The sequence below is a fragment of the Siphateles boraxobius genome, unplaced genomic scaffold, assembly GCF_051911475.1.
Source record: "Siphateles boraxobius isolate OS27281-9 unplaced genomic scaffold, OSU_SipBor_1 11, whole genome shotgun sequence".
Classification (NCBI taxonomy): Eukaryota; Metazoa; Chordata; class Actinopteri; order Cypriniformes; family Leuciscidae; genus Siphateles; species Siphateles boraxobius.
The window spans coordinates 6,406,381-6,422,321 of record NW_027508711.1 but is presented as its reverse complement, the minus strand read 5'-3'; the positions used below and the strand labels follow the sequence as shown (position 1 = coordinate 6,422,321).

Below are 15,941 nucleotides of genomic sequence, written 5' to 3'. Positions count from 1 at the left end.
ACCCTCTTGCTTGAGGGTGTCAATGATGGCCTTCTGGACAGCAGTCAGGTCGGCAGTCTTACCCATGATTGCGGTTTTGAGTAATGAAACAGGCTGGGAGTTTTTAAAAGCCTCAGGAATCTTTTGCAGGTGTTTAGAGTTAATTAGTTGATTCAGATGATTAGGTTAATAGCTTGTTTAGAGACCCTTTTCATGATATGCTAATTTTTTGAGACAGGAATTTTGGGTTTTCATGAGCTGTATGCCAAAATCATCAGTATTAAAACAATAAAAGACCTGAAATATTTCAATTGGTGTGCAATGAATCTAAAATATATGAAAGTTTAATTTTTATCATTACATTATGGAAAATAATTAACTTTATCACAATATGCTAATTTTTTGAGAAGGACCTGTATATATATATATATAGCTTAATTTTATTTAAGTTCAGTTTACATTTTAATAAAGTATTAGTAATTTTGTTATGTGCTTCTGTCATTTAAATATGTGTGTGTGTGTGCGTGTGCGTGCGTGTGTGGGTATATATATATATATATATATATATATATATACCCACACACATACACATGTATTTTATAAATATGAAATGCATATATATCTTTAATTTATTTATTTTTCACTTCAGTTTTAGTAATTTATTGTTTAGTAACTTATTTCAGTTAGTTATGGGTGATAAAACAACACGCAATACTTTTAATATACGACCCTTTTAATTTGTTAGTCTATTATTAACGCTGCAGGGAGACGTACTGTAGACGTGCTTTTATGCTGTGTCTCTGTCTCTGTTGTTTGGGGTCAGTCTGTCTGTACACTGGTTTTGGTGGTAAAGCTCTAAGTATTTTGTCATTGTTTTTGGGAAATGACTGTTAGACTCACAGTGATGTGATACCAGAACTCTGACCTGCTGCTGTTGCGGCCAAAACACACATCCTGCTCTACACACACACACACACACACACACACACAGACCAACAAACGCTCCGTCGCAAACAAACCCCATGCTAGTCAATAACAGGATCATGAAGGAAAAGTACTAAAGCCATCTATTACAATCAAACTTAAAAATATATACAAAATAATAAATTATAATGTATTACAGTGTCATTACTTAGTATCTTAAAAAAGGCAAACTTTCTAAAGTGACATACTCATTTAGTAATATTTTTATGGAAAGGTGATGCATTTTTCAGGATTCTTTGATAAATAGAACAGCATTCATTTGAATAGAAATCTTTTGTAACATTATAAATGTCTTTACTGTCATCTTTGATCACTTGAATGCATCCCTGCTGAATAAAATTAAATCTTATTGATCCCAAACTTTTGAACAGTAGTGTAATTGTTTAAATGGATAAGTCATGATACACACATCTCTTTTTTGCCTTTTAACATGTAGTAGCCCCTTTAACTGTGTCTCAGGCATCAGTCTAGAGTTTGAGTGTGTGTTGAGGTGGATGAATCATCCGGTTCGTCCTCACATAAACCGGTGCTTTTCACCCGTATGTCGCTGGAGCAGACGCTTTCGTTCTGACGGGATTATATAACAGATTCAAGCGTCTCTGACCCCAGTGAAAGGACATGTCTGCTCCGACTCATTTAGCAATATCTGCCACGAACACACAGACGGCTTATCGTAGAACAGAGACGAGCTGCGCGCGTGTGTGTGTGTGTGTGTGTGTGTGTGTGTGTGTGTGTGTGTGTGTGTGTGTGTGTGTGTGTGTGTGTGTGTGTGTGTGTGTGTGTGTGTGTGTGTGTGTGTGTGTGTGGTGAGAGGGGGAGAGAAAAAGTATTTTTTATTTTTATGTACACTTGTATCATGATGAGCATACTGGGAATTTAATGGATGTAAAAACATCTGTATGCTGGAGTTTCTGTGTATTATTATTCTCTGATATACACACGGTAAAAAACAGACAAACAAAAAAACACGTTTTTGAAAGAAGTCTCTTATGCTCACCACTGCTGCATTTATTGGGTGTAAAATCAGTTATATTGTGAAATATTATTACAATTTAAAATAACCATTTCCTATGTGAATATATATTAAAATGTAATTTATTCCTGTGATCAAAGCTGAATTTTCAGCATCATTACTCCAGTCTTCAGTGTCACATGATCCTTCAGAAATCATTCTAATATGATGATTTGCTGCTCAAGAAACATTTCTGATTATTATCAATGTTGAAAACATCCTTGCTTAAAATGTTTGTGGAAACAATGATACACTACCATTTATAAGATTGAGGAAAATGACACTTAAAAAAACAACAACTTCATACTTTTATTTAGCAAGGATGCTTTAAACTGATCAAAATTGACAATAAAGTCATTTATAATGTTACAAGAGATTTTATTTGAAATAAACTGTTCTTTTGAACTTTCTATTCATCAAAGACACCCCCAAAAATGCATCACGTTTTCCACAAAAATATTAAGCATATCAAATATTAAGTTTGAAACATTGATAATAAGAACCATTATTAATAATTTCAGAAAATCAGCAAAACAGTGACACTGAAGACTGGAGTAATGATGCTGAAAATTCAGCTTTGATCACAGGAATAAATTACATTTAAGACATATTCAAATAGAAAATGGTTCTCTTAATATTTGTAATGATAAAATATTATTTATTTTGGTCCCACTTTATATTAAGTGGCTTTAAATACTATGTACTTGCATTGAAATTAATAATTTGATACAATATACTTAATGTGTACATGCATGTTTTTACATTGTACTTATATTTTGAAAATACCTGCATGCAATTAATGTATGCAATTACATTTGTGATTACACTGTTGACCCTTCCCTTACACCTTAACCCACCCTTAAACCTACCCATACCACACACACCTGACCCTAATCTTACCAGTATGACACCTCAATTTTTAATCAAATAAATGCAGCCTTGGTGAGCAGAAGAGACTTCTTGCAAAAACTTTCAAAAGTGTTTTGTGTGTTGACGTGCATAATGCTGACCGGTGTGTTTCTCTCCAGAGAGACTTCAAGCGTCGTGAGGAGCTCCAGCAGACAGATGTGGAGTGTTGGCTGGGCTTCATCACGTTTCTGTGTGAAGTGTTCGGCACCATGAGGAGCAGCGCTGGAGAGCCGTTCAGAGTGCTGGTGTGTCCCATCTACTCCTGCTTACGAGAGGTACACAACACACACCTCATTAACTACAGGCCAAAGGGCTGATAAAGATAAAATACTGTCTGACTTCCTGACAGAATACTGTGTGTCGTCTCTCTCTCTCGATCTCGCTCTGATAGATGTGGGATTAAAATGTCACATTAACTCATGAAACAACAGTCAGAAAGAGATCAAAATATCAAAACAAATTCCTACACATTTTACTCTTATCATTAAAGGAGACCTATTATGCCCTTTTACAAAGTCTTGATTTGTTTTCAGGCTCTACAAGAATTTCGGGCTCTGCTTGAATGTTCAAAACACATTTTTTTTCTCATATTCTCCATTGTTGCAGCTCCTCTCTTCCCAGTCTGTCAGTAACGCTCTGTTTAGTTCCTGTCTCTATGAAGCCCCTCCTTCTGAAAAGCACACTGTCCTCTGATTGGTCGACTGGAGCTTGAATTGCGATTAGTCGATTGCCTGTCAGACTCTGACACAGATATAGAGAATAACTCCTGCTAGAGAGACTTTGTAACTTTGCAGAGCTTTTTCATGCTCAAACAGCAACATTATACACTAAAGAACGTCGAAAATATAAAAAATCAGAATAGGACCCCTTTAAATCTTCTGCTGTTTAGCAATAATAATGTTTATTTCCTACATATTAACTCACCATAACTGAACATGTTTCTGAACACTGAATAGGTGTTGTTGACATGTAAATGTGAATGGTTGTGTATTCAATTGTATTTATCTCATGACCGTAAATCATTTTTTATATTTTACAGCTGAATGTCAGTAACTCAGAAGGTAGGGCTGCACGATTCAGAGAAAAAGTCATTTTCATTTTTAAAATGCGAATAAAATTTGTAGGGCTGCACAATTTGGCCAAAAAATGTTTTTTTTTTATTATATATATATATATATATATAGTGTGTGAAATATTATTATTAATATTATTATTAACAATAATAATATTGTTAGTAAATAAAAATATTAAAACAAGACATCCTTATTGTAATATTTCACTCTAAAATAAAAAAATATATTTTAGAGAAATAACAACTGTAAAATTACAATTCTAATATTTATGGCTGTCTTAATTTCTTCATTTTCAAACTTTAAACCATCAAGCTTTTATTTAGGTGTTTTTTACAAGTTTGGTAAGTGGCGCACTTCATTTTTTTTTTTTTTTTTTTGATTAATGATCCAGCTCTACTTGCAAGGTAGTTTTGCTTTGTGAAAGTTACTGTATTTTTTTCACAATACATTGAACTTATTTCAAAAGATCAAGAAAAAATTGTTTTTTAATTATCCGACCCTTTTAAACTTAAAGATGATCTTTGTCTAGTGAAATGCCCCGATCGCTGGTGAATAGGGCTTCCCTGTCTGGGCTGAATCCTGTCAGTTGTTCAGCTGATGACAGACGTGATCCGTCAAAAGCCAAAGTTTGATTCTTTAGCAGCTCCACATCAAAGAGACGTGATCTGGGTGAGAGTTCAGTGTGTGTTTGTGCCGTATGAATGCCACTATTCAGGATCGCAGCCGGATTAACATCCCGTTCGGCTCTCGTATCGACACGTCCCGACACGATTGTCTGGGAGTCTGAACAGCCACTTTTTGTCGGTGTGTGACAGTGATTACGTCTCAGCCAGGTGTGTGAAGTGTGTGTTGTGTGGACCGGCAGAGCAGGTTGGGTAATTACAGGTGATCCAGCTGTAGTGTGGAGCTGACAGGTGTATTTGGAGCACTGAGGGTGTGGGAGAAAATAAAAGAAAGGATGAATGGAGGGAGGGAGAAAAGAGAGCGTCTGTTGTTCATTTGAAAGCTGCTTGAGTTGAAGGGTCGGACGCATCTCTGCTTTTCTCAAACCCTTTTATTGGAATCTTTTGTGCATTTTCATCACTTTTACCTGGCTGCATACAGCTAGAACTCAAATATACAAGTTCTACACAATTCATTAATAGATGAATAGACATTAATAGAGCATCTAGTGGTAAGAGCGAAAACTCAAGATGTAAATGCAGTAGGATAGCTCAAGTTTGTGTTTGTGATTTTATAGATGCAATATTTGCATATTAAAGTGCCCCTATTATGCTATTTTAAAGGTTACTAATTTTGTTTTGCAGTCTCCTACAAAAAGTTTACATGCATTCAAGGTCAAAAACACATTAATTTTCTCATAATATCCATTACAGCATCAGCATTCTCACAGTGTCTGCAACAATCGATAAAAGATCCGGTCTCTTTAAACCCCTCCTTTCCACGTGCCTGCCCTGCTGTGATTGGTCAGATAGCTCAGTGTGTTGTGATTGGTCTACTCTGCTCTGATTTGTCAGATGGCCCAGACGGTTGTGATTGGCCGACCGCTTACTGTGTGTGTCAGAAACCAATTTCCCATGAACATATCTACATTTTAGCTCCAGATCTTCCTCAGCACTTGATAGACAGTGATATGTACAGTAATGATGGCGTCTGTTTTACCGTATCAAATCCAAGACTCAATCTTTAGGACAGTCCTTGTAAAGTGGATTTGCTTTGGTAGCAGAAAACTGCATCTTCTCGTCACAAAACTCTTCTAGTCTCAGCTGCAACTGCAGTGTCTGAGGGCAGGGCAAAGTAGACATTGTTCAAAAGCATGAAACTGGCGGTTATGGTAAGGTGCGGAACATTTCCCAAACACACTCGAAGTGGTTGACAAATCACAACACACTGATCCAGCCGACCAATCAGAGGACAGTGTGCTTTTCAGAAGCGTTACTGACTGACTGAGAAGAGAGGAGCTGCAACAATTGACCTATGGCTAAGCCACGCCCCCTCCACTCACTCGGACAAACAGTCAACATTCAGGTAACAGGTGCTATATCTAGTTATGTTGAAGAGGAGTGAAAAGGCTACATGTTTTGCTAAAAAAAAAACCACAAAGTTCCCCAGTTGTTTTGGTAGAAAGTTGTCTAAAATGTTGTGCTTTAATATGTAATTAATGGTTCATGATCAAATTAAATATGTACAGGTCTAAGTTGCATACGTTTCCAGGACAATCCTTTTTACCATCTTTACCAAGAGTACCTCTCCGTTAGTTTGGTGCTACAGTATTTACATGAATCATTCAGCACAACACTGCTAACATTTGTTATCTCGGTTATTTACAGATACGTTAATGAAGCTAAGTGACATGATGTACAACGCAGCTAGAAGCTAACGTTAACGTTTTCTTATATTAGGCTAACGTTACGTTAGAGATAAGTTCAAATACGTTGTTGACTTAACGTTACCTTAGAACAGATGTAGACATCCTTGTTTAATTTATCCACGTTTAGTTGGTGTTGTGGTCTACCGCATAACTTAATCCAGAGCAGACACTTATCTCGGTTGAGCTGTGGCTTAATTTGGAAAAGGTAAAAAATACACTCTGTCGCCCAGCCTCTCGGGACACCTAGTGTCGGAGTTGCATGTACTCCATGCACACCGTTTTTACATTTTTAACTTAAAATGACAAGAAAAAACATAAAAATGAATGAAAACTGACTAACTGCAATGCATTTCAATGGACGTGGAAGCAGAGAATGTCCGAGTGTATTTGGAGCTATGCGCACTGTGATTGGCTCATCGCGTTTGGGGGCATGGCTTAGCCATAGGTCAATTGAGAATGAGAAAAATAATGAACATTTAAGTATGAAAACCTGTTCTAATAGAGCTCAACAACAAAATCTAGGCTTTCTAAAAGGGCATAATAGGTCTCCTTTAAAATATGTCTCTGTGCTAGTACAGAGTTTGACCATGTAGGATCTTGTTAATTTTTGAAGTCTTCAGGGAGATAATTACAGCCTTGCCTTTATGTTCTTCATTATATTGATTCTGATGTGGAGTTGTATTCGCATATGAGGTTAGTTTGAGGTGGTTTCTGTAACACGAGCTCTGCTCCTGCTCTCTGGGGACGTCATTATGGACTATATAACTCTAGACTTAAAGCAGCGGTTACCCTGGAGACCAGCATAAGGAGACCCCATCAGTAATTACCCGAGACCACCAGGACCAGAAACCTCTAGACACCAATATACATGTTCACTCCTTCAAACGCCGCGAGCCATGGATTCAGGTCTGGTATATCTTATCATAGATTCAGAGACTTTTGGGTACTTTCCGACTTGTTGTCTCTTTTAGAATATACTGGAATGTAAGGGTACTTCATTCCTTGCAATTATTGTTCAGGTGAAATCTCATTAGAGATTGAGAAGACAGTTGTGAAAAACTGAAGATTTAAGGGAATATATTTGAAGGCTGTAAATGTCATGGATTGAATGAAATCTTACAGTCCTGGGAAAAGTCATGGCAGTGTCGATAGTGAGATACAAAATACACACCGCTCAAAAGTTTGGGGTCGGTACGATTTTTTTAAAGAAGTCTCTTCTGCTCACCAAGGCTGCATTTATTTGATGAAAATTACAGTAAAAACAATAAAATTGTGAAATATTATTACTATTTTAAATATCTGTTTTCTATGTGAATATATTTTAACCTGTAATTTATTCCTGTGATCAGAACTGAATTTTCATCACCATTACTCCAGTCTTCAGTGTCACATGATCCTTCAGAAATCACTCTAATATGGTGATTTGATGCTCAAGAAACATTTCTGATTATTATAAATGTTTAAAACATGATAAAGTTAAGCATTTACTTTACTGTCACTTTTCAATAATTTTATGCATCCTTGCTGTATAAAATTATTAATTTCTTTAAAAAATTGGGTTACACAAAACCTTTATGCATAATGCATTATAACGTACAATATAAATACCTTTATAATGCATTATACATAAAGGCTTTAAGTAAAGTGTTACCAAAAAATCTTACTGCAAACATTTGAACTGTTTTTTGAACTATATATATATATATATATATATATATATATATATATATATATATATGTGTGTGTGTATAATATATATATATATATATTATTATTATTTATTTTTTTTATCTGGTCGGTTTTTTGGGAAATAAGTGTACTTGTTTAAATCTTTGAATTCCAAGTTTTGAGAAATCTGTTCTAGAAGTATCTATACATTTTCTTTTTAAATGTTTTATGTGACTGGAACTCATAGAAATTAGTGAACCCCTTTAAGACTCTTTAACCTTAACTACAGGCTGTACTATAATTTTGACACTGATTTTCTCAACAAAAACAGTCAAATATTTTTTTGCATTTGTATTTTCATTAGACTAAATCAAACGTTTTAAAGAGCAAAATATACTGCACATACGCTGCCGTCTGGTTAACATCCAGCTAATTGACGTTTGCTCATGTTAGCAAAGCCTCTTCTTACTTTTTTGTTAATTTTTCTCTGAAGAGTCACTACTTGCCACAATTTCTTTAATTATATTTAGAGTCAGGACCAAAAGTAAAGGGGTCATATTGTCTTTTGAAACCAAAGAGTGATGTGGTATGTAGAAATACTGTTATATTCACAACATAAACAGTAACATTATAAGTGTACTTTGGGAAAAAAAAAGTCCCTTAAAGTAGATGATCTGTACAAATGTCAGCTGTAATGTTTCAGAGACTGTTGTTGTGGTAACCCGTGAAGTAAAGTATATTTTGAGAGCGAGTCTGCTTGAATGAAATTCCTGGTTTTTGTGGGTTTGTGCGGGAGGTTGTCAGCTGTTTTGTGAGACGGTATCCAGAGCCGCTCGCGTCAGCTTTGATCATCGTGGTCCACCGGCCCCTGCAGGCCCCCTGCCTCACAAAGGGCTGCCTGTGTCACTGCCTGAGTGCTTTTCCCGCCCAGCGTTCTGCTAGTCGTCTCAGTAGATCTCTTCAGACACACACACACACACACACACAGATCCACCTTCAGTAGCAAGAGCAATCATATCAGAATGGCCTGAAAGGCTTAAGAACATCATTATAGTAGTCCAGAAATCTTCTGAAGTCGTGTGAAAGCTGTACAAGTTTTAAAATACAAACTTTAACTCTCAGAGTTAGGTTTGTTAAGTTTGGTATATAAGATATAGCAATAGTGATACTTGACTTTGCCAGCACTAATAGCTGGGTTGAATAAAAATCATTTTTATTTTCTTTAGATTCCGTGTTTTATAAAATCCATCATCAAAAATTGTCTCTAATGCAATAAATTCATTAAACTTTAACAAGTTAATCAAACTTTTAAAGTGTAATCAAAGTAAAATACAGTATATAACAATTAATTTACAACAAAACCTTTTTTATCAAATAATGTATCAATTAAAACATGAAAATATATTAGTTGCATGATATTCCTCAAAATAATAGTAATTTTTATTATAATAGTAATACATATTTTAATACATATTATTATTATTATTATTATTATTATTATTATTGAGCAATATCATCCAACCAATATATTTTTTATAATAATAATGACTATTTATTGAGTTTTATTATTATTATTATTATTATTATTATTATTAAGCAATATCATAAAACCATTTATATTTCTTAATAATAATTCATATTTTAATAGATTGTATTAGAAGTAGTATCAGTTTGAAAAGCACATGTTAATATGCAATCATAATATATTTGTCATAAATTTGTCAAGTTAAACCAAACTTTTATTTTATTTCAAGTATCATTAATAGTCTTTTCCCAAACGCTGCTTAAGCCCAGCTCTAGACTGAGGATCCAGTCTGACTGAATCAACGTCTAGTTTTAATTTGTGTTTGGTGTCTGTGTTTAGTTCGGTTTCGTCCCTCTGTCATTCAAATGAGAATGCTATAGCAATATAAATGGAAAAAGAAGAACTTTCAGCACAATTTATGAATGAATCATTATCATTATTGAGCTGTCGTGATTTTGAACACAGTTCATGTGTGTCTGAGTCAAATCAGCAATTTTGCATTACACAAACATGTTGGCAAAGACGAGAAGAACATTCTTACATAATGTCCAATGACATAATCGTGTCTGTTACGGGAAAAGACATATGGGAAACCAGACCACAGGATTAGAATAGCTGCTATTTTTTAGTGAAACAATAACGTTAACATTACTAAATGCTTACATTTGTTTGTTTTTGGGATTTCTTTCATTCTCTCTCATTGCATTGGTCATCTTTGGGGCCCTTTGCATATTTTCTGTTTGTTGCATCAGACTCAGTTGCTGAATAATAATGTGTATTTTTCCTGTTTAGTGAGTTTCACTTCTGTTTTTGTGGTCAGACTGAGCACATTTCTGTCTGTCACAACAGTTGTCTGGGGTTGAGACTCGGACTCGGGTGATATTGGTCTCGCTGGCGTCTGTCGGCTGGTGGTTTATGAGGAACAGTGAAAGAGGAAGTGAAAGATGATTCGTGTGTTGATGTGTGGTCTATATATACATCTGGATTACCAGCAGTGACCTCCTGAAAGCTGAAGACTATTCAACTGTGCAAATTAAAGATGCATATTCTAATAGCTCAAACAGTAGAGCGTTCATTTCCCAGGGAATGCATGAACTTCATGAAGGCAAGACACTACAGGTAGACAAGTTTGGGTTATTTTGCTTCCATAACTTGTCTTCTTTCAGACTAGTGAAAAGAAAACGTCCAAAATACACATTTAATACACTTTATCTATTTTACGTCAGTAGATTTCAGTTGCAATACATAACTTTACAGGCTGTGAGTCAGAAATCTCCACTTCAACAGCTTTGCATGCACCAAACTTTACAGTTTTATTCCTATCTATAATGTGGAGGCTTTTAAAGAGGATTTTGGTCATATAGATTTATGGACTGATAAAAAGAGATAAAGTTCATTACTTTGTTTATTGGGTGTAACCGAATAGGTTAACATGCTTTAATGTTAAAAAACAAAAGACACATTATTTTTCACACACTGTGCATTATTGCATCTCATCTATTCCCAGTCCATCTGAAACACTGATTTCTGCAAAGCCCCTCCTTCCGAAAAGCCCTGAGTGCTCTGATTGGCCAGCTTGACCCAGTGCGTTGTGATTGGCCAAACACCTCAAGCGTGTGACGGAAATGTAACGACCCTTACCATAATCACGAGCTTCCAAGGCATTAAGCAATTGTAAACACACAGTGAATAATGTCGCCACTTTTACCATATCAGTTTGAGTCTGTTCTGAAAATGCGGATGAGCCAACCGATCAGAACCAACTTTTAAAGGATAACTTGAGCAGAACGCTTACGGGAGGGCAAACAAAGCGGTTTTGTGACGACACTACAATTAACTGAAGCCTTATCTTCTCTCTTTGCGTTTGCCTTGGTCTAATTGTGATAATATTTCAGATTGTGACGTAGATGTTTGTGGATTTGGATCGAGGCTTTTTAGGCAGGTCTGGATCAGTGTTAATAAATCCCTTTTGTAACTTTGCAGATTGTATACATGCACAAACAGATAAATTACACACTAAAGGAAAAGTAAAACATTAAAAAGCATCAAAACACCCCTTTAATATGTCAACATAATGAAACAAGAATTTTATCCTCGGGCAATTTTTATCCATTCTGGAAATTATGCAAATTAGTGCATGTATTATTAGATAATGCACCATTTGCATATTTAAACATAACATTTCAGAAAACCTGCTATACAGCACTAATGTCTACTGTGATTAATCTACTGGGGAAAGTATGGTGATGTTAATTAGTTAATGTTTTTACCCTATTCACCTGTCTTGCCTTAAATGATCTCTTTAATGCAATGGATTAAAACATCTCCCAAATGCATAAATGTACTACTAATGTTTTGTTTTGTTTTATACAAAACTGTTTATGAAGAAAATCAACATTGAACTCATGGTGAATAACAACACCATTGGCCAGCTGTAGATCTGCTTTATAGCTGAATTGAACTATAATTGATGAATTTCTGAAATTGAATTCTGGTTGCATCATTCTTGTTTATCACTGTAAAGCTGCTTCGAAACCATCTGTATTATTGTATAAAGCGCTATATAAATAAAGGTGACTTGAGTTCTACTTGACTGTAATTGGTCAACGTTGCACTGCACACTTTTAAAAGCACTGAAGGAGTGTTTTCTGTGTGTTTTAGCTCCTGGAGTCTCCTGAGGTGAAGGAGGATGCTGTTCTCTGCTGTTCTATGGAGGTGAGTTGAGTTTAACAGCATCTCTGAGATCGTGAAAACTTCTGTAACACATTCATATTGATAATGATCAAGATCAGGGAGAGAAAGAAATGAAGCTGATGGATGGAGGACACAAAGCCCAGGACACAACAAGCCGACGGTCAGGCGTTTATGAGTGTCTGTTGGCTTAGTTTTTTCTGTGTGTGGCTCTAGTCGGACGTCATTGTTGTTGTTCTTTTGGTCGATTCAGCATGTTGAATCGGCGTCGGTGAGAGAGAGAACTCTGATTGGCTGTTCTGCTTATCGAACAAGCCCGTGCACGAGAATAAAAGCAAAAGCGATGAAAGCGAGCAAAAAAAAAATCAAGACTGTACAGACAGAGCGCTGTTATAATTTTACGTAATTTTACCGGAGCATGCCAATGCGCAAATATTTTCAAAATAAAATGAGCCGATATTCAAAATGGTAATTATATCAATGGCATTTACCAATTGTTACAAAAATGTTTTATATATCATATATATATATATATGATGTGGAAGAGTTCCAACAATGTGGATGCTCCAGGGAATACCATCTCGGAAGAAGGTCTGCATCATAGTTAGTAGTTCCTACAGTGGCAGCTTGTGGCAAAGCATCTAGATGTTTACTTCACCTATATATTTATCTTATATATGTGTGTGTGTGTGTGTGTGTGTGTGTATACAGTATATATACCGTATATACATGTACACACACACACACACACATATATAGTGTGTGCGAGAGTGTGTGCATATCCAAAACATATATCCAAAACAAACCAATATGATGTTCAGCGTGGATGATGTCCCATCTGCCCGCAAACCGGATCATCAGGAGACAGTTTGTCTGGACATCCGATTGCTTCCGTCTCTCTCTCTCTCTCTCTCTCTCTCTCTCTCTCTCTCTCTCTCTCTCTCAGACTAGCATCTGTTTCTCGCTACCCCCTGTGGAGTTGACCTCTGACCCTTCCTTAAGCCTGAGTGTGTCCGTCTCCCTTTGATCATCCTTATTTCCTCTTAAAAACCACTCAGTGATTCCTGCCCCCTCTTTGTCTCTCTTTCTTCATTCATCTTTAAAGGAATATTACAGGATATTTTCAAATAAATGTTGATATTTGGTGCCACAGAGTCACAGTCTCACACTTTTTCCTGAGGATTTCTCCTTCTGTTTGTCTCATTGCTGATTCTTGTCTGGATGTTCTTGCAGCTCCAGAGCACCGGCCGGTTGTTGGAGGAGCAGCTTCCCGAAATGATGACGGAGCTGCTGGCCGCAGTGAGGGATAAGATGTTGTGTCCGGCTGAGTCCCAGCTTACGCGCTCGCTCCTAATGGAGGTCATCGAGCTTCACGCTCACCACTGGAGCCCACTGGAGGCGCTGACCACTGCATACTACAACAGAACCATCCAGAAGCTCACGGCCTGACCACTGCGCAACACAACACACATCCAGAACTCGTCAAACTAACCACTACAGGCCACGGACACACTACAACACACACACACACACAAGCATTCTGCAATAGGATGGATAAGACAGGGCGTTGTGGGATGAGAGTCAGAGGTCAGAGGGTAAAATATGCAGATTGAAATGAATGTTCACACTTCACATCTGCATATTCATGAGCTGACCCAGACATGCAGACGCAAAACCAGACAGTCATTAGACCCGCACACACACTGTCTGACACTCTTTCTAGACAAAATGTCAACAGAAAGACAAATCCAAAGGAAAATCTACGAAATGTAAAAACAAATCTAAAGAAATTTATTTTGCACAGAAAATGAAGCCTATTTTTTAATCCTTTTTGAGAATGATTTTTTAAATTAAATTTTGTATATTTAAAATGTTTTTTTTTTTTGCCTTGTCATTATTTACATCAGTTAAGCACATTTCCCCAAAAAAATATATCATGATGTATAAATACTTTACAATTGAATTAATAGAAAGTTATTTTTTTTCATTAGAGTGGTGATAATTGTGAGATTTTTAGTTAAAATTTTTTTACGAATTGCGTTACAAATGTACAAAAGTTTCATGATAATTATATCACAGTGCAGCAAAATCGAATTGTTCCTAGTAATAGGCTTCACTCTAAGGAAAATGTGAAATTCTTTAAACATGAAGCCTTTTTAAAGTTTCTTTTTTTTTCATTATTTTCATGATTGTTAAAATTGCATAATACATAAATACTTAACTGTCATGAATTTAACAAAGGGATGATTTTTGAAGTTTTTGAGATTTTTTTTTTTTAATTATTTATTTATTTTTTATATTAAATTTTTTTTTTTTGGGTGTGGTAATTGTAGGTACAAATGTGCTTAATATTCATGAAAATTATGCCCAAAAATTAACAAAGTCTTAATGGTCCTAAAAATAGGCTTCATTTTCTTTAAGCAAAATCCTTATTTCTTTCTTTTGATTTTGTTGTCAAATATTCCCTGGACGTGTTCACAGGATAACTTGAACCCCAGAGAGTGTCTTTTCTGTGGCCTGGAGGCTGTGCTTCATCCATCCGTCCCGTTTCGGCCCCCAGGCGTCAGGAGCACGCCGTCGACACACAGGGGCGTCCAGCTGGGGTCACGCTAACTCCAAACGAGCAAGGCTTTCTTTTGTCATAAACACACACACACACAGCAGATGGCGGCGGGAGGTTCAGAAAGTGTGTGTGTATGAGGACACATTCGACATGAAGTGGTCAGGTTCTTCATGAACATCAGTTGGATCTCTTGAGTTTCCTCTTCCTGTTCCGTCTCGGGCCGCGTCCCTGTTTATAATGTGCTATAGTGTCCTTAATGTTATGCATTATTGTTATTATTATTATTACTTACTTTTACTCTTGAAGTTGCATTTTTTTTTTTACAAAAAAACTTATAAATATACATGTAATAGGCTTCGTTTGTGAAATGCAAGCAGAACACAAATTATTCCGAAAAAATGTAATGGTGACACTTTACTCAAAGCCTTTATCTATAATGTGAATATACGTTATAATGTATTGTATGTTTTCATAAATAATTGTAACCAAAGTAAAAAGCATTATATTTGCAGATGTCTTGTTACATCTGAAATTGGTTATGTTTTAATGCATTATACTTTCTAAAGGTATAGATTTGTATTATAACTGTAGTTACAATGATCCGTGATATCATACAATGCATCATAAGGTGCATTAAAACACATTTATAATGAATTACATATAAAGGCTTTTAAGTGTTACCCAACAAATCTTACGTTGCGTTCGATTTTGTATGAACGTAAGGATGTTTTCCGAATGATTCATCTACTCGTTTTTCATGAATGCGTTTTTTGTTTTTAGAAGTAGATCTGTTGCACAGGATAACTTTCGTTTTGCACTGTTTTAAGGCGATTGATTAAAAAAATTAAGAAGAAAAAAAGATAAACGTGTATGTAAAAAGTGTCGCGGGTTGTGGAGGATTTCGAATGTTAGTCGAACACTTTTTGCTAGAATGAATGGTAGAATGAGGTTTTGGGAGAAAATAGTGGCCTTGGAAACCCCTGCGAGCTTTACGACTAATCTTTAGTTGGTGAGCTGCTGATAGAAAGGCCTGTGCAGCGAAGAGGATTTTTATTACTGCCCTGCAATGTTCAGCTTCCTAAATAGACAATGTGAGATGTTGAAAAAGTAAAAAAATCAAGCATGAGTCGAAATGAAATCAAGCAACAATGGCTGTCAATATATAA

The 15,941-nt window shown here is 35.9% G+C and overlaps 1 protein-coding gene across 3 annotated transcripts in view; it reads left to right on the top strand.

Annotated features, from left to right (window-relative positions):
* Positions 1-15,096, top strand: part of ctif (CBP80/20-dependent translation initiation factor) — a 151,794-nt gene extending 136,698 nt beyond the window's left edge. For 2 of the 3 annotated variants that reach the window (XM_077194727.1, XM_077194734.1), the window contains exons 12-14: positions 3,004-3,159; positions 12,183-12,236; positions 13,446-14,087. In XM_077194727.1, the coding sequence (XP_077050842.1) occupies positions 3,004-3,159; positions 12,183-12,236; positions 13,446-13,661 (426 nt within the window). In that variant the 3' untranslated portion in view covers positions 13,662-14,087. Of the gene's footprint in view, positions 1-3,003; positions 3,160-12,182; positions 12,237-13,445 lie in introns of all 3 variants that reach the window. The other variant, XM_077194721.1, reaches the window with a different exon arrangement.
* The last annotated feature ends 845 nt before the right edge of the window (positions 15,097-15,941 follow it).